At 46.9% G+C, this 23,009-nt stretch overlaps 1 protein-coding gene across 1 annotated transcript in view; it reads left to right on the top strand.

The window, feature by feature from the left end:
* TRPM1 (transient receptor potential cation channel subfamily M member 1) overlaps positions 1 to 23,009 on the top strand; it is a 166,709-nt gene that overhangs the window by 140,353 nt on the left and 3,347 nt on the right. The window contains exons 23-26 of the mRNA XM_066592492.1: positions 7,475 to 7,495; positions 9,332 to 9,476; positions 12,746 to 12,948; positions 22,108 to 22,240. Coding sequence (XP_066448589.1) covers positions 7,475 to 7,495; positions 9,332 to 9,476; positions 12,746 to 12,948; positions 22,108 to 22,240 — 502 coding nt within the window. The remainder of the gene's footprint in view (positions 1 to 7,474; positions 7,496 to 9,331; positions 9,477 to 12,745; positions 12,949 to 22,107; positions 22,241 to 23,009) is intronic.

Here is a 23,009-nt window from a genome sequence, read left to right as displayed (position 1 = left end):
GCCACCAGACGAACCAATGCAAAGGCATTTGCCAAGAATGTTTTCCCTGTTGGAGGAGGAGGGGGATGTTTTTGAGGCACTACGTGTCCTCTCCACGTGTCCGTGGTTATATGCACCTTAACAGTAACCGCGTTGGTGGGAAATGGCCTCGCCGCCATCATGTCTTTGGGAAGCCTCTGTTTCCACACCCCAGAGACATACCATTAGCAGCGGTATAGGCAGAGCCCAGAATTCGTAACATTTCAGCCGTAGCATTAGGACAGGCCTCACTAACATATCACTAGCAGCATTATAGGAGGAGCGCAGTCTTCGTTCCATGTCAGCAATAGTAGCACTCAAGACAGGCCCCAGTAACAATTCCGAAGCAGCAGTATAGCGGGAGCGCAGTCTTCGTTCCATGTCAGCAATAGTAGCACTCAAGACAGACCCCAGTAACAATTCTGAAGCAGCAGTATAGTGGGAGCGCAGTCTTAGTTCCATTTCAGTAGCCTTAGTATAGCCAAGGCCCAAGTTACATTTATGTAGCTAAAGTGTAGGCCAACCCCACACACCTTTCTGTACCATGAGTGCAGGCGAAGAACATACAAATTGCTATGATTACACTGTAGGTGAGGGCCCCAAAAAATTGGTGTACCAACAGTACTAATGTACCTCAGTAAAAATTGGCCATGCCCAACCAAGATGGCAGGTGAATCGCTTTGGTTAATGTGGCTTAAGTGGTAACTAGGCCTGGAGGCAGCCCAGTGTAACGAAAAATTGGTTCAAGTTAAAGTTCCAACGCTTTTAAGCGCATTGAAACTTATAAAAATTGTTCAGAAAAATTATTTGAGTGAGCCTTGTGGCCCTAAGAAAAATTGCCCGTTCAGTGTGATTACGTGAGGTTTCAGGAGGAGGAGCAGGAGGAGGAGGAGGAATATTAGACACAGATTGATGAAGCAGAAATGTCCCCGTTTTGGATGGTGAGAGAGAACGTAGCTTCCATCCGTGGGTGCAGCCTACGTATTGCTTACGTATCGCTGGTGGAGAACAGAAGTCTGGGGAAATCCAGCCTTCGTTCATCTTGATGAGTGTTAGCCTGTCGGCACTGTCGGTTGACAAGCGGCTACGCTTATCTGTGATGATTCCCCCAGCCGCACTAAACACCCTCTCCGACAAGACGCTAGCCGCAGGACAAGCAAGCACCTCCAGGGCATACAGCGCTAGTTCAGGCCACGTGTCCAGCTTCGACACCCAGTAGTTGTAGGGGGCAGAGGCGTCACCGAGGATGGTCGTGCGATCGGCTACGTACTCCCTCACCATCCTTTTACAGTGCTCCCGCCGACTCAGCCTTGACTGGGGAGCGGTGACACAGTCTTGGTGGGGAGCCATAAAGCTGACCAGGCCCTTAAAGACTGTTGCATTGCCTGGGATGTACATGCTGCTCGATCTCCGCACCTCCCCTGCTACCTTGCCCTCGGTACTGCGCCTTCTGCCACTAGCGCTGTCGGCTGGGAATTTTACCATCAGCTTGTCCGCAAGGGTCCTGTGGTATAGCAACACTCTCGAACCCCTTTCCTCTTCGGGAATGAGAGTGGGCAGGTTCTCCTTATAGTGTGGGTCGAGCAGTGTGTACACCCAGTAATCCGTCGTGGCCAGAATGCGTGCAACGCGAGGGTCACGAGAAAGGCATCCTAACATGAAGTCAGCCATGTGTGCCAGGGTACCTGTACGCGACACATGGCTGTCTTCACTAGGAAGATCACTGCCAGGATCCTCCTCCTCCTCCTCCTCCTCAGGCCATACACGCTGAAAGGATGACAGGCAATCAGCCGGTGTACCGTCAGCAGCGGGCCAAGCTGTCTCTTCCCCCTCCTCCTCATCCTCCTCATGCTCCTCCTCCTCCTCCTGTACGCGCTGAGAAATAGACAGGAGGGTGCCCTGACTATCCAGCGGCATACTGTCTTCCACCGCCCCCGTTTCCGAGCGCAAAGCAGCTGCCTTTATGGTTTGCAGGGAATTTCTCAAGATGCATAGCAGAGGAATGGTGACGCTAATGATTGCAGCATCGCCGCTCACCACCTGGGTAGACTCCTCAAAATTACCAAGGACATGGCAGATGTCTGCCAACCAGGCCCACTCTTCTGAAAGGAATTGAGGAGGCTGACTCCCACTGCGCCGCCCATGTTGGAGTTAGTATTCGACTATAGCTCTACGCTGTTCATAGAGCCTGGCCAACATGTGGAGCGTAGAGTTCCACCGTGTGGGCACGTCGCACAGCAGTCGGTGCACTGGCAGCTTAAAGTGATGTTGCAGGGTGCGCAGGGTGGCAGCGTCCGTGTGGGACTTGCGGAAATGTGCGCAGAGCCGGCGCGCCTTTACGAGCAGGTCTGACAAGCGTGGGTAGCTTTTCAGAAAGCGCTGAACCACCAAATTAAAGACGTGGGCCAGGCATGGCACGTGCGTGAGGCTGCCGAGCTGCAGAGCCGCCACCAGGTTACGGCCGTTGTCACACACGACCATGCCCGGTTGGAGGCTCAGCGGCGCAAGCCAGCGGTCGGTCTGCTGTGTCAGACCCTGCAGCAGTTCGTGGGCCGTGTGCCTCTTATCGCTTAAGCTGAGTAGTTTCAGCACGGCCTGCTGACGCTTGCTGCTGCTAACACATCTTGATTGCGAGACAGAGGAGGAGGAGGAGGAGGAGGAGGAGGGTGCTTTAGTGGAGGAAGCATACACCTCCGCAGATACCACCACCGAGCTGGGGCCCGCAATTCTGGGGGTGGGTAGGACGTGAGCGGTCCCAGGCTCTGCTAAATTCACCCAATGTGCCGTCAGGGAGATGTAGTGGCCCTGCCCGCCTGTGCTTGTCCACGTGTCCGTTGTTAAGTGGACCGTGGCAGTAACCGCGTTGGTGAGGGCGCGTACAATGTTGCGGGAGACGTGGTCGTGCAGGGCTGGGACGGCACATCAGGAAAAGTAGTGGCGACTGGGAACTGAGTAGCGCGGGGGCCGCCGCATCCATGATACTTTTGAAGGACTCCGTTTCCACAACCCTATACGGCAGCATCTCAAGGCTGATGAATTTTGCTATGCGGACGGTTAACATTTGAGCGTGCGGGTGCGTGGCGGCGTACTTGCGCTTGCACTCCAACAGTTGCGCAAGCGACGGCTGGACGGTGCGCTGAACTACACTGCTGGATGGGGCCGAGGACAGCGGAGATGAGGGTGTGGGTGCAGGCCATGAGGCGGTAGTGCCTGTGTCCTGAGAGGGGGGTTGCATCTCAGTGGCAGGTTGTGGCACAGGGGGAGAGGCAGGGGTGCAAACCGGAGGCGCTGAACGGCCTTCGTCCCACCTTGTGGGGTGCTTGGCCATCATATGTCTGCGCATGGTGGTGGTGGTGAGGCTGTTGGTGTTGGCTCCCCGGCTGAGCTTTGCGCGACAAAGGTTGCACACCACTGTTCGTCGGTCGTCAGGCGTCTCTGTGAAAAACTGCCAGACCTTAGAGCACCTCGGCCTCTGCAGGGTGGCATGGCGCGAGGGTGCGCTTTGGGAAACAGTTGGTGGATTATTCGGTCTGGCCCTGCCTCTACCCCTGGCCACCGCACTGCCTCTTGCAACCTGCCCTGCTGCTGCCCGTGCCTCCCCCTCTGAAGACCTGTCCTGTGTAGGCGTTGCACACCAGGTGGGGTCAGTCACCTCATCGTCCTGCTGCTCTTCCTCCGAATCCGCTGTGCGCTGCTCCCTTGGACTTACTGCCCTTACTACTACCTCACTGCAAGACAACTGTGTCTGATCATCATCGTCCTCCTCACCCACAGAAAGTTGTTGAGACAGTTGGCGGAAGTCCCCAGCCTCTTCCCCCGGACCCCGGGAACTTTCGAATGGTTGGGCATCAGTGACGATAAACTCCTCTGGTGGGAGAGGAACCGCTGCTGCCCAATCTAAGCAGGGGCCCGAGAACAGTTCCTGGGAGTGTTCCCGCTCCTGAGCAGGTGTCATTGTAGTGGAGTGAGGAGGCTGGGAGGAAGGAGGAGCAGCAGACAGAGGATTCGGATTTGCAGCAGTGGACGGCGCAGAACTGCGGGTTGACGATAGGTTGCTCGAAGCACTTTCTGCCATCCAGGACAGGACCTGCTCACACTGCTCATTTTCTAATAACCGTCTCCCGCGTGGACCCATTAATTGGGCGATGAATGTGGGGACGCCAGAAACGTGCCTCTCTCCTAATCGCGCAGCAGTCGGCTGCGACACACCTGGATCAGGAGCTCGGCCTGTGCCCACACCCTGACTTGGCCCTCCGCGTCCTCGGCCGCGTCCACGTCCTCTAGGCCTACCCCTACCCCTCAGCATGCTGTATTACCAGTGATTTGATTTCACAGGCAGGAAATAAATTGGCGCAAGACTGCAGGCCAAATATAATTTTTTCCCTTTTTTGAAAACGAAAGGCCCCACTGCCTCTAGTGAATGAATAATCTAAGTTTAATAACTGTGCTGTGGCCCTGCTAATGTGTCTCAGAACGTGAGGGTAGCAGAGTTATTATAACTCTGGCAGAGCAGGTATTTTTTTCCCAATTAAGGAAAGCAAATGGCGAAGCCAGCAGTAAAACGTAGCTGGGTGCGTCTGATTTTTAAACGTTGCACACGCAGCCGACACGTGTCCACCGCCCTTAGGATGGACAGAGGCAGGACAAATAGAATTTTTTTCAGTTTTTTTCCACCAAAAGGCAGCACTGCGTATATTCAATGAACATGAGAAGTTTAATAACTGTGCTGTGGCCCTGCTAATGTGGCACAGAACTTGAGGGTAGCAGAGTTATTATAACTCTGGCAGAGCAGGTATTTTTTTTCCCAATTAAGGAAAGCAAATGGCGAAGCCAGCAGTAAAACGTAGCTGGGTGCGTCTGATTTTTAAACGTTGCACACGCAGCCGACACGTGTCCACCGCCCTTAGGATGGACAGAGGCAGGACAAATAGAATTTTTTTCAGTTTTTTTCCACCAAAAGGCAGCACTGTGTATATTCAATGAACATGAGAAGTTTAATAACTGTGCTGTGGCCCTGCTAATGTGGCACAGAACTTGAGGGTAGCAGAGTTATTATAACTCTGGCAGAGCAGGTATTTTTTTTCCCAATTAAGGAAAGCAAATGGCGAAGCCAGCAGTAAAACGTAGCTGGGTGCGTCTGATTTTTAAACGTTGCACACGCAGCCGACACGTGTCCACAGCCCTTAGGACGGACAGAGGCAGGTCAAATAGAATTTTTTTCACTTGTTTTACAAGCAAAAGGCCGCACTGCGTATATTCAATGAATAATAACTGTGTTGTGGCCCTGCCTACACAATTCTTTCCCTGCAGTATCAATGGAGGGTGCAATGCTCTGCAGAGGCGATTTTGAAAAGTAAAAAAAAATGCAGCACAGCTAACAGCAGCCAGCACAGTACTGCACACGGTTAAACACTCTCCCTGCCTATGCAACACTTCTGTCCCTAATGCCGGGTGCAACGCTCTGCAGAGGCGATTTTGAGAAGAAAAAAAATTGCCACTGCTAACAGCAGCCAACACACAGCTATCAGTGGCCCTAATAAGGACCTTTGGGGGTCTTGAAGCCTACACTAACTACCAATTCTTTCCCTACAGCAGCTCCGGTACAAACAGCACTGTCCCTCATCTAACTCACAAGGCATCTGAGGCGAGCCACGGGAGGGGCCGACTTTTATATTAGGCGGACACCTGATCTCGCCAGCCACTCACAGCAGGGGGGTGGTATAGGGCTGGAACAACACAGGGGGAAGTTGTATTGCCTTCCCTGTCTTTCAATTGGCCAGAAAAGCGCGCTAACGTCTCAGGGAAGGAAGTGAAAGTAACCCGAACACCGCATGGTGTTCGTTACGAATAACGAACATCCCGAACACCCTAATATCCGCACGAATATCAAGCTCGGACGAACACGTTCGCTCATCTCTAATGGTAATAATGATATCACTTTATTACTATAAATAGATATATCACCTTGGGGAAACAATTATCTGCCAATTCATACCCCATGGTTTTAACCATGATAGGCATGTATCTGTAGACCATACGTGAACCGTACACATACGTGAACGAGTTGTGTGGGGAACCAAGAACCAATTTGTATATGTCTTCATCATAATCGGCTCTATATTGCATCCCCCAATACTCACAACCCATATATGGCCAAGATACCGGTGCTGTATCTTTGGGTCTGATAAGTAGAAATCTGGGAATTGTAATGACACCAGATTTCATTCTATGCTTGTTTGGTTTCATAGAGTGGGTCCCACGAAAAAGACTTTAATGTATTATTAAAGTTAAATATTATTAATTATAGTAGGTTCTCAGCAGTGAATAATACATAGAGTCGAGAACAGATCTGTCGCTGTGATTTGTGCACAACAAAAGCATTGGTACTGTATGTGTTGGGACATCCTTTTCCATACATGTTGCAGTCACCAAAATTGCACAGTGATAAAGAAAAAAAAAACTGATAAGAGGGAACAAAACCTTAGAGGTGTCGATTGATAAAGTAAAATATTTATTATTGTGGATCACAAAAGTAGCTTACAATATCACTGCAGAAAAAAAACATGGAGCGTGCATCCACTTATTTTTTATTAAGGCCTCCTGCACACAGCAGGTTCAGATTCCGACAGTGGAATCCCGCACAGAATCCAGCCATGACCGCGGCTGGTGACCCCTACGTACCTGCACTTTTCTTCTTTTTCTGTACTGCGGATGGGCTGGCCATCACACCGGTGCACATGCGCAGTATAGATTTTGCACATGTGCAGTACAGAATCTGCGTGGATTCTGGAATTTAAAATTCCGGAATGGCTGCAGGTCGGATGGCTTCCATTGACATGAAAATGGAGCATGCTGAGATTTTTCCTCCACTTGCAGAAACTGCAAATGGTTTCCACAAGTGTGCAGGAAGAATCGATTTCCCATATGGGTGCATGCTATGGGCGGCCTTTGCTGTGGATCCGCTGGGTGGACGCTCACCATGGATTCCGCAGGCAGGAGCCCTAATCTATGGCTTAGTTACATTTTGATCAAACTGCATAAGCCCACTAAGCACATCATGGGGACTTTTTTTTTTAGTGGGACCCTACACTACTGCGTGCAGTACCACATGGCAAGCCCCCATCACAACAATATAGAGCCCCCAAGGGGAGTGAACTAGTAGCCCAACAATACCACTGCTGCCAGGCTAAGCTCCCATGGCTCTGGGCCACCCCTCCCAACAGGAATGTGAATGAGCCTGTATCATTCATCACATTCCATTTCTTCATGTGGTCTTCTCATTGATTTCAATGTTAAAAAAATTCAAGAAGGACATGAAAAATAATGACAATGGACATTAGTATTGTATCTGTTATTGTATTGTATAGTATTGTATCTGTTATATTGATCTATATGTTTTATATATTGATCTACTTATTTTCCTCTTTCTTACCCATTGTATTCTTTTTCTGAACAGTGTACGCAATGGAGATAAACCGTAAGTATTTTTAACATTTTATTTTTGTTCCAATTTCTGTGACTTTAAAATTAATTTGTAAAATATAGTTACCTCTGAACTCTGAACTTATCTAGCGCTTTTGCATGTCTTGTCAGTGTTTGACTCTGTATAGAAATTTTGGGACATATACTTAAAGGGACTTTCACACAACTTAAAATTACTTCACAACCACTTTGTACTACCTGGTTGTTGCTGACTAGAACTTGTCACTGCTACAACCAATCACTGATCACAGCAGTGACCTTCTATAGCCAGTGATTGGCTGCAGCAGTCACAGATCCTGGTCAGCAGCAACCAGGAAGTACAGAGTAGTTGTGAAGCAGATTTATGTAGTGGGAAAATACCTTTAATGTCTGATAATTCATGTATATAGATTAAAACACAGTTGCCACATAAAAAGTGGATGCTGATCATTCCACAGACAAATGGTGCCTAATGTTTTTAGCTCTAATATGCATCTTATACTCACACAGTACATGTGATGTTTATACCAAAAGACATGGGCGCTGTAACAAAGTGATTCAATGACAATCTGAAAATATTGGGCAGATTTACTAATGAGATTTTGCTAGATCTTGTTGTAACATGTGGTAATTACAACTCAGCTCTGCATGTGCAAAATATGTAATTTCAGGATTTAGAAGTACAAATCTGCATCTTCCAATTAGTTAAACTTGTATTATAAGGACTCATCACATCTGCATCAGCTTTTCTGTTCAGAACCTCTGTCAAAGATTTCCATTAAAGACCAGGAAAAAGTAGCACTGTTTCATTCTGGAAAATCCAGAACACTTTAATGGATACCGAATGGACCCCATTACAATCATAGCTCTTTGATTTCATCATAAGACGGATACGTTTGGCCAAAGGATTCCATTTTCCTGTTCCTACTATGGGGCAGGAAGATAGAAACCACAATGCCAATGTGAATGAGCTCGAAGACTGTTTTTTAGACAATATAAAACTCTTTCAGGTGTCTAATTGTAGCATTCTTAGAGGGAATTAGGGGCATAACTATAGAGGGTGCAGGGGATGCGGTTGCACCCGGGCCCAGGAGCCTTGGGGGGCCCATAAGGCCTCTCTTCTCCATATAGGGAGCCCAGTACTATGAACAAAGCATTATAGTTGGGGGCCCTGTTACAGGTTTTATATTGGGGCCCAGGAGCTTCACGTTACGCCTCTGGAGTGAATCTCTACTTCTTTTCATCATGTCAATTTTAGCTCCAACATTCTGGGTTCTTTAATTCCTTTATATATTTTTATTGTGATCTGAGCTCTGTTTTTTTATATACAGAGCTAAAGAAACCTTACATATATATAAAATATAACACACTATCCACAATTAGAAGAGTTTCAAGTTAAAAAAAAATCCGGAAGAAAGGTTATTAACAGTCTAATCCTGGTTTCCTTTTTGTCTGCTTTTTTTTCTTAAAAAACCCCCAGAATAATCACTTTTTGATGAGGTCTTCATTTTATACAAGTAGTTTTTTTGGTGGTGTTTCTTGTTCACACATAGGTTCCGTGGTGTTTTTTTTTAATGTAGGCACTGTTTCTATTGAATTAAATGGCAGGACTGCCTGCATTACGAACCTCAGCCACTGCAATGTGGACAGAACTTCCAGCGCTGTCCAAATTGATAGCAGGCCCAATAACAACTAATGACCTGTTGTCCCAAGGAACAGACCTCTTCTGATCAACTAACCTATCCTGAGGATCGGTCATAAATAGTAAAGTCCTGGAAATCACTGACTTGATTGAATTATTTCATTATCAAAACTGTGCTGGAATGCTGATAATTATAGCTTTCTGTTGCAGCTCCCTGTGGCGAAAACTTGTATGATGATGACGGAAAACGTCTCCCTCCTTGCATTCCTGGTGCTTGGCTCACTCCAGCCATCATGGCATGTTATTTGTTGGTGGCAAACATCCTCTTAGTAAACTTGTTAATAGCAGTGTTCAAGTAAGTTTTCCATTTATACACTGTCAGATGCTAATTTTCTTTCACAAGGAATAGTTAACATGTAAATAGTAATTGAACCAATAACTTTCTGGTCTGGCAATGAACTGACCCCTGTTAAAAGTCTCTATGGGATTGCTATAGGAATGGTTAAAACTAGGCCTGATGCAGATTTAGCTTAAAAGATGCTCCCACAACCATTGAAGAATTGCCTGGTATGGTAGCACAATTCGAGCCCTACCTTTCTTTACAGTCCTGCTACTTCTTTCGGCGACTGGCCTGACTCCATATTGCTCACAAATAGAGATAAGCGAGCGTACTCGCTAAGGCAAATTACTCGAGCGAGTATTGCCTTTTGGGAGTATCTGCCTGCTCATCTTAAAAGATTCGGGTGCTGGCGGGGGTAAGTGGTGAGTTGCGGGAGTGAGCTGGGGGTAGCGGGGCAGGTGGAGGGAGAGAGAGATCTCCCCGGTCTCCCCCGCTGCTCCCTGCCCCCACCGACACCCGAATCTTTTGAGACGAGCGGGCAGGTACTCGCAAAAGGCACTACTCACTCGAGTAATTAGCCTTAGCGAGTACGCTCGCTCATCTCTACTCACAATGCAAAGCACAAGGGGCAATGCTTGAAATGTTCCTTAGAGGGACTCTCTGCACTGGACAATTCCTACTTAATAAAAGGGTTTTTTTTGACAATCAGCTGATCACAACGTTTTTCACTGTTGGGACCCCTAACGAACAGCTGTAATCTGTTGGGAAGCCTGTCAGTTAGGGTTTAATTTTCCTTCATCGCCACCATGGGAAAAATGAAGCATTACACAGGCCCATTCAAATGAATGGATTGAGTAAAGCAGCTCAGGACAAGTCCTCCAGAGTGATCGACACTCTTTGTAGCTCTCTCCACTCCGGCCAACAGAGGATCTTGAACAAAGGACTTTCCTCTATTAATTTTGAATTCTTTAAGGCCGGCTTCAGACTAGCCTATAAAAGCCTGTCCGTAATACGGACCTGTATTATGGACGTGTTTCAAAAGTTATTGCATCTGTATGTCAGCAATTTTTAATCTGTGTTCACCTCTGTATTTTTATTATTTTCTATTGGGAAAATACTCATCTGTATTTGATAGAAAAGAATACAAATACGGAGGCAAATATGGAAAAAATAGAAGGTACTGCGAGTTTGAAAAACAGCTGTAAAAATACAAGCATGTGATTAGCCCTGTAGATGTACACTAGGTCCGTTTTACAGTCCCCTCAACACGCACCAAAAATACACTAGTCTGAAAGTGCCCCAATAGGGTCCTTCGAAATGGGTTTTCTAAACTCAACAACCTATTTTAGACTTTCACTCATGTTATGCTGAAAGAAGTCCTAAGGATATTAAATAAGCTATCCCAGTGATAAATGAAGCCAACATACCAGGTAATAATTCATGGGTTCAAGACCTGCATACTAGCCTGGCAAAATGAAATGGCCACGAAAACCACAAAAAAGTGACCTGTTGTTCACACTGGACTGGAGGGGGTGCTGCTTGGATAGGGTGAGTATGTTGGCTGCCTAGATAATCCCTTTAAGGAACAAATTGAACTATTGTTTAGACTTTTACCTTTCTGTTATGAGTTTTAGATTTTTGATGGTAGAAGTAACACAGTCTGCAGTGTACCGGAGAACTCTGATGGAAAACTTAGCAGACCCCTTTACAAGCCAATCAGATTCGTCTGGATCTGAAAACAGAGTTGGCATAGCTGTTATGACTTCACTATGAATTGTCTCCATCATGCTAATGTAAACGGAGCCTTCTTTGGGCTCTGGTTACATGGAGACTTTTTGTAGTGTGACTTTCCAATGTTACAGGAGTTCACAGGAGTGCGCTTAGCTGAACGCAACGCTCAGTATTCCCTTGGACTGCAGCTGTAGCTCCATAGCTAAAAGTGGAACAACGCTCTACAGAAAGACTCCATGTAGCCCAAGCCGAATACAAATAAATAACAAAAATGAAGGTATTCCTTATTTTCTTGACATTCACAACAATAAATTTGTGTAATGTGGAAAATACATTGAATAGTGTTATTTGCAAGGTTGTAAGCAGATAACTGACATAGAAGGCAGCCGCTGTGGGTGAGTTTAAGATCAGCAAGAATTATTTTGGTTTCCTTTAAAAAGCATTACTGTCACTAAATGTCTAAACAAGATGATCTCTTCTGACGGATGATACTCATTCCCTTTATTTCACGGCAGAGTCAAATGCCAAACTAAACACTTTTTCCTAGAATTTACTTGGTGAGCCACAGAAAACAGACACTTACTGTTTAAGAGAAAGCAGATGGTAACGTAAGCCTATTAGGAAAGCAGTGCACAGTCCAGCTAAGCCTAATGATTCAAATGGAGTTGTATCAGGAGGCAGGAAAACTTGTACTCATGTCAAATTCTGCCATCTGCTGTTTGTTTGGGTGTAAGGACAGTCAACTACTTCCGAAATAATGTGTGAAGAGCAACTCTAAGTAATGCCGAAAACATCATGATAGGAGCAGGGATGGACTGAGAGTTATTCGGACCCTAGAGTAGAAAAGATCATGGGCTCCTTACCAGGTACTATACCGTGATACATTTTATTTGGGCTAGGGTGGTTTAATACCTGCACCCGAAGTTCTGCTTTTCTGCTTTGACTGGAGGTTCCAACGCAGATGTAAAACCACCCTTAATAAAATACATTCGATGAGCAATTGCATTTTTTTCTGTGCTAAGGGCCACCAGGTACTACCCTAGTGCACAAGTAGTCCGTTTTTTTCTCAAACAATTCCCCAACTATGCAGGTCTGGAATACATGGGTGGGTGCTAGAGATGAGCGAGTAGTGCCTTAGCCGAGTATCCTCCCGCTCGTCTCTAAAGATTCGGCGGCGGGGGAGAGCGAGGAGGAACGGAGGGGAGATCTCTCTCTCCCTCTCTCCCCCCCGCTCCCACCTGCTCACTGCCGCAACTCACCTGTCACCCGCACCAGCAGCCGAATCTTTAGAGACGAGCGGGAGGATACACAGCTAAGGCACTACTCGCTCGAGTAGTTAGCCTTAGCGAGTATAGTCGCTCATCTCTAGTGGGTGCTAATCCACACATACGTGTATATATATATATATATATATATATATATATATATATATATATATATATATATATATATATATATATATATATATATATATATATATGTCACTTCTTCCATATTATTACACGTAATGTTAACTATGTGACTCCTATGTATAAATAATCTTTTTTTTCCAGCAATACATTTTTTGAAGTAAAATCAATTTCGAACCAGGTGTGGAAGTTCCAGCGTTACCAGCTTATTATGACTTTTCATGACCGACCAGTTTTGCCACCTCCAATGATAATCTTTAGTCACCTGTATATCATTCTGAAGCGCCTTTGTTGTCGTTGCAAAAAAGTACAAGAAGGAGATCAGGATGAGCGCGATAGAGGGCTGAGTAAGTTAGAAATTCTTCCAAATGATTATGTGACTGTCCTTTTTGTGTCTCGTATTATTGTTTTAGCAAAAGAAGAAAAGGTTATTTTTGAAAGTTATAACATTTGTGAATATGCTTTTCTGCTTGCCGACATTCAGTTAGAACTGACATTGATTACTATCAGTGGATAGAAATCTGTCCTGGTTACATGATGGACACAACACTTTAAATGTTGAAACTCTACTTAAAGGGCATCTGTCACCTCTCCTGACATATCTGATTAGTAAATACTTGTGTCGCCCATAAAATAACAATTCTGGTGCATCTTATAGCTCTGTGCTGTGCCGTTCCTCTGTTATTCCTACTAGTAATTAAATGAGTAAATTACTATTCCCCTTGACAAAGAAATGTTACTCCAGGGCAGACATCCAGGTTTACATGCACCCTTGGGTGACAGAGTCACAGAGGGCTTCTTTAGAAATGTATAGGCCCTGCTATTCCCCTTTGGTCATTTATAGACCCCACTGTGTCCTTTCAGTCATTTATAGGCCCCTGTGGGCCCCCTGTGAGTCATTCATAGGCATCACTGTGCCCCTTCAATCCTTAATAAGGCCTCACTGTGCCCCCTGAGTCATTAATAAGGCCCCACTGTGCCCTCTGAGTCATTACTAAAGTCCCACTATGCCCCTGAGTCATTAATATGGCCCCACTATGCCCCCTGAGTTATTTGTAGGCCCCACTGAGCCCTGAAAATAAAATAATATTCACCTCCACACACTTCCATATATCCTTTATCCTTTGCCTCTTTGGTCAGGATCATGCAGAATGACATCAGCGATGTCACAGGTGTGACAGAGAAGGCGCCAGATAGTGGAGCAGGAGGCACTTGGCTTCCTGTAGAGCTACTGTCATAGTCAATTGTATCAATGTCTTTAAGCTGCAGATACAACTGATTTTGAAGAAGGAGGACCAGATTGACCCTAACCCTGCCCAGGTTTGCTGGGTGCTGGCAACAGCCCAGTGAGTCTCTATACAGCCAGAACATATTGGACAATGTGAGAGTGTGCTGGGAACCCCTAACCAGCAACATTCAGTTGACAATTTACTCATTAATTTCGAGGAGGAATAGCAAAGGAGTAACGCAGAGTTATAAAAAAAAGATGCCCCAGGTGTGTTATATTATAGGTAGAGATGAGCGAACGTACTCGTCCGAGCTTGATACTCGTTCGAGTATTAGCGTGTTCGAGATGCTCGTTACTCGTAACGAGCACCACGCGATGTTCGGGTTACTTTCACTTTCATCTCTGAGACGTTAGCGCGCTTTTCTGGCCAATTGAAAGACAGGGAAGGCATTACAACTTCCCCCTGCGACGTTCAAGCCCTATACCACCCCCTTGCAGTGAGTGGCTGGCGAGATCAGGTGTCACCCGAGTATAAAAATCGGCCCCTCCCGCGGCTCGCCTCAGATGCGTTGTCACATAGCTGAGGGACAGTGCTATCGTGTTGGAGCTGCTGTAGGGAGAGTGTTAGGAGTTAGTGTAGGCTTCAAGAACCCCAACGGTCCTTCTTAGGGCCACATCTAACCGTGTGCAGTACTGTGGAGGCTGCTTTTTGCAGTGTTGCACATTTTTTTGTTTTGGTATATCGGCCGTGCAGAGCATTGCGCCCTGCAGTAATACTCCAGGGACAGAAGTGTGGAGGCAGGGAGAGCGTTAGGAGTTATTGTAGGCTTCAAGAACCCCAACGGTCCTTCTTAGGGCCACATCTAACCGTGTGCAGTAGTGTGGAGGCTGCTTTTTGCAGTGTTGCACATTTTGTTTTTTTTGGTATATCGGCCGTGCAGAGCATTGCGCCCTGCAGTAATACTCCAGGGACAGAATTGTGTAGGCAGGGCCAGAAGACATATATTATTGATTGAATATACGCAGTGGTCCTTTTCAAAAAAATATTGGGCAAAAAATCTATTTGGCCTGCCTGTCACTGTGCTCAGTGTTCTGGGTCTGTGTGTGCTGGGTGTAGTAGTTCTACAAATACGCAGCCAGCTAAGTGTTACAGCAGGCTTGCGCCAAATTATTTCCTGGCGTTCCGTAAATGAAGTCAGCCTCCAACCACAGGCCAATAAGCGGCACATTTAATTACAGCGTTCTGTTTCTGCACTACTGCTAATACACCATGCTGAGGGGTAGGGGTAGGCCTATAGGACGTGGACGCGGGCGAGGACGCGGAGGCCCAAGTCAGGGTGTGGGCACAGGCCGAGCCAGTGTGGTGGCCAGGGGTAGAGGCAGGGCCAGACCGAATAATCCACCAACTGGTTCCCAAAGCGCCCCCTCGCGCCATGCCACCCTGCAGAGGTCAAGGTGCTCTACGGTGTGGCAGTTTTTCACAGAGACGCCTGACGACCGACGAATAGTGGTGTGCAACCTTTGTCGCGCCAAGATCAGCTGGGGAGGCACCACCACCAGCATGCGCAGACATATGATGGCCAAGCACCCCACAAGGTGGGACGATGCCCGTTCACCGCCTCCGGTTTGCACCACTGCCTCTCCCCCTGTGCCCCAACCTGCCACTGAGATCCAACCCCCCTCTGAGGACACAGGCAGTACCGTCTCCTGGCCTGCACCCACACCCTCACCTCCGCTGTCCCCGGCCCCATCCAGCAATGTCTCTCAGCGTAGCGTCCAGACGTCGCTAGCGCCACTGTTTGAGCGCAAGCGCAAGTACGACGCCACGCACCCGCACGCTCAAGCGTTAAACGTGCACATTGCAAAATTGATCAGCCTAGAAATGCTGCCATATAGGCTTGTGGAAACGGAGGCTTTCAAAAGCATGATGGCGGCGGCGGCCCCGCGCTACTCGGTTCCCAGTCGGCACTACTTTTCCCGATGTGCCGTCCCAGGCCTGCACGACCACGTCTCCCGCAACATTGTACGCGCCCTCACCAACGCGGTTACTGCCAAAGTCCACTTAACAACAGACACGTGGACAAGCACAGGCGGGCAGGGCCACTATATCTCCCTGACGGCACATTGGGTGAATTTAGTGGAGGCTGGGACAGAGTCAGAGCCTGGGACCGCTCACGTCCTACCCACCCCCAGAATTGCGTGCCCCAGCTCGGTGGTGGTATCTGCGGGGGTGTTTGCTTCCTCCACTAAACCACCCTCCTCCTCCTCTTACGGAACCTCTGTCTCGCAATCAAGATGTGTCAGCAGCAGCACGTCGCCACCAGTCGGTGTCACGCGGCGTGGCAGCACAGCGGTGGGCAAGCGTCAGCAGGCCGTGCTGAAACTACTCAGCTTAGGAGAGAAGAGCCACACAGCCCACGAACTGCTGCAGGGTCTGACAGAGCAGACCGACCGCTGGCTTGCGCCGCTGAGCCTCCAACCGGGCATGGTCGTGTGTGACAACGGCCGTAACCTGATGGCGGCTCTGCAGCTCGGCAGCCTCAGGCACGTGCCATGCCTGGCCCATGTCTTTAATTTGGTGGTTCAGCGCTTTCTAAAAAGCTACCCCCACTTGTCATACCTGCTCGGAAAGGTGCGCCAGCTCTGCGCACATTTCCGCAAGTCCCACACGGACACTGCCACCCTGCAACATTGGTTTAATCTGCCAGTGCACCGACTGCTGTGCGACGTGCCCACACGGTGGAACTCTACGCTCCACATGTTGGCCAGGCTCTATGAGCAGCGTAGAGCTATAGTGGAATACCAACTCCAACATGGGCGGCGCAGTGGGAGTCAGCCTCCTCAATTCTTTACAGAAGAGTGGGCCTGGTTGGTAGACATCTGCCAGGTCCTTGGAAACTTTGAGGAGTCTACCCAGATGGTGAGCGGGGATGCTGCAATCATTAGCGTCACCATTCCTCTGCTATGCCTCTTGAGAAGTTCCCTGCAAAGCATAAAGGCAGACGCTTTGGAATCAGAAACGGAGGCGGGGGAAGACAGTATGTCGCCGGATAGTCAGAGCAACCTCATGTCTATATCTCAGCGTGTTGAGGAGGAGGGGGAGGAGCATGAGGAGGAGGGGGAAGAGACAGCTTGGCCCACTGCTGAGGGGACAGATGCTGCTTGCCTGTCATCCTTTCAGCGTGTATGGCCAGAGGAGGAGGAGGAGGAGGAGCCTGAAAGTGATCTTCCTAGTGAGGACAGCCATGTGTTGCGTACAGGTACCCTGGCACACATGGCTGACTTCATGTTAGGATGCCTTTCTCGTGACCCTCGCGTTACACGCATTCTGGCCACTACGGATTACTGGGTGTACACACTGCTCGACCCACGGTATAAGGAGAGCCTTTCCACTCTCATTCCCGAAGAGGAAAGGGGTTCGAGAATGTTGCTATACCACAGGGCGCTGGTGGACAAACTGATGGTAAACTTCCCATCCGACAGCGCTAGTGGCCGAAGGCGCATTTCCGCGGCCCAGGTAGCAGGGGAGGCGCAGAGATCAGGCAGCATGTACAGCGCAAGCAGGGGAACACTCTCTAAGGCCTTTGACAGCTTTATGGCTCCCCAGCAAGACTGTGTCACCGGTCCCCAGTCAAGGCTGAGTTGGCGGGAGCACTGTAAAAGGATGGTGAGGGAGTACGTAGCCGATCGCACGACCATCTTCGGTGACGCCTCTGCCCCCTACAACTACTGGGTCTTGAAGCTGGACACGTGGCCTGAACTCGCGCTGTATGCCCTGGAGGTGCTTGCTTGTCCTGCGGCTAGCGTCTTGTCGGAGAGGGTGTTTAGTGCGGCTGGGGGAATCATCACGGATAAGCGTGCCCACCTGTCAACCGACAGTGCCGACAGGCTTACACTCATCAAGATGAACAAAGCCTGGATTTCCCCAGACTTCTCTTCTCCACCAGCGGACAGCAGCGATACATAAACAATACGTAGGCTGCACCCGCGGATGGAAGCATCGTTCTCTATCACCATCCAAAACGGGGACCTTTTTGCTTCATCAATCTGTGTATAATATTCATCCTCCTCCTCCTGCTCCTCCTCCTGAAACCTCACGTAATCACGCCGAACGGGCAATTTTTCTTAGGCCCACAAGGCTCAGTCATATAATTTTTCTAAACAATTTTTATACGTTTCAATGCTCATTAAAGCGTTGAAACTTTCACCTCAACCAATTTTTATTTTAACTGGGCTGCCTCCAGGCCTAGTTACCAATTAAGCCACATAAACCAAAGCGATTAATGGGTTTCACCTGCCCTCTCGGTTGGGCATGGGCAATTTTTCTCAGGTACATTAGTACTGTTGGTACACCAATTTTTGTGGGCCCTCGCCTACAGTGTAATCCAATTAATTTTTTGCCCACCTGCATTACAGCTGACGTAACATCAGCTGTGATGGGCAATGCAATGGGATATTTTTATGTACCGCCGGTGGCTTCCTGGCACCCACCCATGCTGTGGGTCCACAGGGAGTTGTAAATGCATCTGTTTCCACTTCTAAAGAACCCCAGTCTGACTGGGGCATGCAGTGTGGGCCGAAGCCCACCTGCATTAAACATGACATTATTACCTCAGCTGTGATGGGCAATGCAATGGGATCTTTTTATGTACAGCCGGTGGGTTCCAGGGAGCCACCCATGCTGTGGGTGCACACGGAATTCCCATTGCGGAGTTGTACCTGCCTGTGACTATTTATAAAAAACCGCGGTCTGACTGGGGCATGCAGACACCTTGACAGAATGAATAGTGTGTGGCACATAGGTTCCCCATTGCTATGCCCACGTGTGCAGCTCCAGATGGAGGTGGCACAGGATTGGATTTCTCATTGCTTCTGTACAGCATTGTGGACTATCGCCCCGCCCCTTTTAAAGAGGGTCGCTGCCTAGCCGTGCCAACCCTCTGCAGTGTGTGCCTGCGGTTCCTCTGGCAGACGCACTTATAAATAGACATGAGCGTGGTGTGGCTGTGACGCCAGCGTGTGGCATGAGGGCAGCTGAAGGCTGCGCAGGGACAATTTGGTGTGCGCTGTGGACACTGGGTCGTGCGGGGGGGTTGGGCAGCATGTAACCCAGGAGAAGTGGCAGCGGAGTGTCATGCAGGCAGTGATTGTGCTTTGTTGGAGGTAGTGTGGTGCTTAGCTAAGGTATGCATTGCTAATGAGGGCTTTTCAGAAGTAAAAGTTGTTGGGAGGGGGGGGGCCCACTCTTGCCGCTATTGTGACTTAATAGTGGGACCTGGGAACTTGAGATGCAGCCCAACATGTAGCCCCTCGCCTGCCATATCCGTTGCTGTGTCGTTCCCATCACTTTCTTGAATTGCCCAGATTTTCACAAATGAAAACCTTAGCGAGCATCGGCGATATACAAAAATGCTCGGGTCGCCCATTGACTTCAATGGGGTTCGTTACTCGAAACGAACCCTCGAGCATTGCGAAAAGTTCGTCTCGAGTAACGAGCACCCAAGCATTTTGGTGCTCGCTCATCTCTAATTATAGGGAATACATGTATACACGTCTGGAGAGGTGACAGGTCCTCTTTAAGCTATACCTTTACACCTTGCATTGTGCTGAAGCCTAAGGGCCCTTTTACATGGAACGATTATCATTCAAAATTTGTTGGATCCTGTGAATTTGAATGATAATCGGTCAGTGTGATCATGGCCAATGATTGGATGACAAACATGAGTTGATTCTCTTTTCATTCGTAATTCATTTTATGCAGGTATACAAATCATTGTTCGCTTGTTTACACGTTATTGCGTGTAAACAGCGATCATTTAGTCGTTCACATTGACTGTACAATAAATGTGAAGACTTACAAATGAAATGCAAGATTTCTCCGCCTGTATAAACTGTTTGCACAAGTATACTTTGCTTGTTTTATCGCTCTACGTAAAAGGAGCCATGGTCTATACACAACCTGACTGGGTAACAGACATCACCTTGGTTGTCCTTGATACATCGCTCTGCACTTTTTATCCGAGCTGGCTTAGATACTGGCTGGGTGGCTGCTTCATGCAGCTTTATTTACAGTATAATCTTCTTGCCAACACAAGGAACTGGTTCCAGGTCAAAATTAGCACCCTGTATCTATGGGAGAACCAAAGAATATGTTGAAGTTGTTATATAAATAAAGATGATTATTATTATGTGCCTGAACTTATAAAATTTTACCTGACCAAGTATTATTTTCACACTGCTCAGTGATCCGCACTCTATTGCCCAATCGTGCCCTTTTTGTTTCTCTTAACCCCTTAAGGACACGGACTATTTTGGCGTTGAGGATCAAACGATTTTTGGTAGATTTTCATCTCCATTTTTCAAAAGCCATAACTTTTTTATTTTTCCGTCGATGCGGCCGTATAAGGGCTTGTTTTTTGCGTGGTACCTTGCAGTTTTTATCGGTGCCACTTTTGGGTACATTGACTATATTGTAAAACTTTTATTATTTTTTTTATGATCATAGGGAGAGAAAACGCATCAATTCTGCCATAGATTTTTCTGTTGTTTTTTTTTTAAAGCCTTAATTATGCAGCATAACTGACACACTACATTTTTTTCTGCTGGTCGGTATGATTACAACAATACCAACATTCTTATATTTTTTTTAGGTTTTTTTCACTTCTGCAATAAAAACCCTTTTTTGGAAATCTTTTTTTTCTAAATCGCTGCATTCAAAGTCCTGTAGCTTTTTTATTTTTCCATGGATGGAGCTCTGTGAGGGCTTATTTTTTGCGGGACGAGCTGTAGTTTTTATTGGTACCATTTTGGGGTGCCTACGTTTTTTATTACTTTTATTGCGTTTTTTGGGAGGCAAAATGCTAAAAATGAGCATTTTGCCTCAGTTTTTTTAGCGTGTTTTTTCACGTTTTTTGCCGTGCAGGATAAAAAGCGAGTTAAATTTATTGTACGGGTCTTTGTGGACACAACGATACCAAATTTGGGGGATTTTTTTAAACGCTAATATAAGAAAAAGCATAGAGAAGGGTTTTTTTTACATTTTTATTTTTTGTACATTATTTTATTTATTTTTTTTTACACCATTTTTGTCCCTTCTCTCCTGCAATGCCTTATCGCTTATACAGCAATCACAGGCTCTGGCAATACAGGACGTCGGTATCTGGCATCCTGTTGCCATAGCAACCAGCTGGGCTCTATGCGATAACATAGCGAGAGCCAGCTGTAGTCACAGAGGGAGCGATCTGCTTAGATCACGGCAAGAAAGGGGTTAACAGTGGGGGGCGCATCTCTGATGCACCCCCGCTGTTGCAGCGGGAGGCCGGCTATCAGTGACAGCCGGCTTCCGCTACCGGATAGCGTGAGATCTGTCATGATCTCGTGCTATCCCTATGACGCAAGGGTACATCATTTTGCAGGAAGTACCCCGCTCCCATGACGTTCCCTTACATCATGGGGAGGGAAGGGGTTAAACAGCAATGGTGCTCAAACTGGTCATCTGTTGTTATATATCTATTCATTCAAAGGAACAACAAGATGTGAATTCAGGCATGTCAGTTGGAGCACCAGTGCTTTATTCAGCTGCAACTAGCTTGACTGTGCACCGCCTATTTGTCAGAAAGATTCTTGACATCCTCCTCTGGTTCCTTTTCGTGATGAGTTGTTTATATCCGCAGGATCCCCTTTTGCTGGATGTTTTTCCCAGATCACACCAGTTTTGGAATACTCTCTACACCATTGCATAAGAAAACCTTCATGAGGTTAACAGTTTTTGAAATACTGGTCCAAGCTAGCCAAGCACCAATGACCGTGCCTCATTGGAAGTAGCTCAGATGGCTTAATTTTTCATTCTAATGTGGATTCACACTGAAACTGATCCACCGAAAACTTACTTACTTGATTTTATGCAGCATCCTGGGATCACATGTCGAATTTTTCATACAGGAAAACTACAATTGTGAAAAGGCATGTGTCTCTGTAAAGTGGCCATCCAGTGTACTATCCACAAGTCTTGGACATCCTTTTAATGCAGAGACTATTTTCTTGATTTAAGAATGTGTGTTTGTGTATTAAAGAATTGTGAATTTCCTGGAAGAAAATAACTTCCATATCCTCTAAACAATGCATCACCAAAAGCCAGTGATATGAAGGATAATGTAGCCGATAAATTTACTGTGAATGAAGTGTACAGAGCATTGGTAGTTGGAACCAATCTTTGTAAATCAAGTCATAGAGGTCAGATAATATATTGTAGACAGTAAATGTGCTCTTAATCTTACAGAGCTGTTTCTAAATGATGAAGAACTGAAGAAACTCTATGAGTTTGAAGAACAATGTGTTGAGGAATATTTTCAAGAAAAGGAAGACGAGCAGCAGTCCTCTAATGACGAGCGGATTCGGGTCACCTCAGAAAGGTATTTCTATAGATACATTTTACCATCGCTAACATTTTTCTATCCTTCAATATTCATTAAAAAATCTGAAATCTCTTATTTCTATATTGATATCTAATTTTTTCATGTTATAGGCCAGAAGTCTGGGTCTGCACTCCTTGGGTGCAATATTTTGTTGATAGTTTGCTGTCAGGTGCCGTTTTATGTGGGTATTGAAAATTGGACTTATTTCTCTGACAGTCCAATGGATCCAAAGTTGGTTAGAAGATATATATCAGAGAGTGTTGTTAATGGGGTGTATTCCGAACAGAGATTGGTTACTATTGGTGTACAACCACTGTCTGTTCTCGGTCCTATTCTCATATGTGTTGTAGGTGACGCCAAAAAATTTTTGTCAGTCAAGCAGCAGGGAAAGCAAGGACGCTCAACTGCATAGCTAGAAGTATAACCAGTGGTAAGGACATATGTACCATAGAGACAGACCATTTGTTTGCTTTGGGAAAAATAGAGAGAGGGATCCAACCCCTTTTTTACTGGGTAGGTAGAACCAGTGCAAGATTCACTTCTTAAACGAAAATGAATTGCTCAAAAACAGGTACAATATTGACCAGTGGAGAGACAGATTATGATCCTGCTATTGTTACATCTGCAAAGGACATGCTAGACCAGCACCTGAAGAAATGGTGGCCAAAACAAGCCAACAAACAGTAAATGGGAAGTCTTTCCCTAAATACGTAACAAACGAGGGAGAGGGCCCTGCCTATCACAGCAGACTGATCACGTCGATAGA

The sequence above is a fragment of the Eleutherodactylus coqui genome, chromosome 2 (assembly GCF_035609145.1).
Source record: "Eleutherodactylus coqui strain aEleCoq1 chromosome 2, aEleCoq1.hap1, whole genome shotgun sequence".
In the NCBI taxonomy this organism is placed as follows: Eukaryota; Metazoa; Chordata; class Amphibia; order Anura; family Eleutherodactylidae; genus Eleutherodactylus; species Eleutherodactylus coqui.
This window is presented reverse-complemented; position numbering and strand designations above follow the sequence as displayed.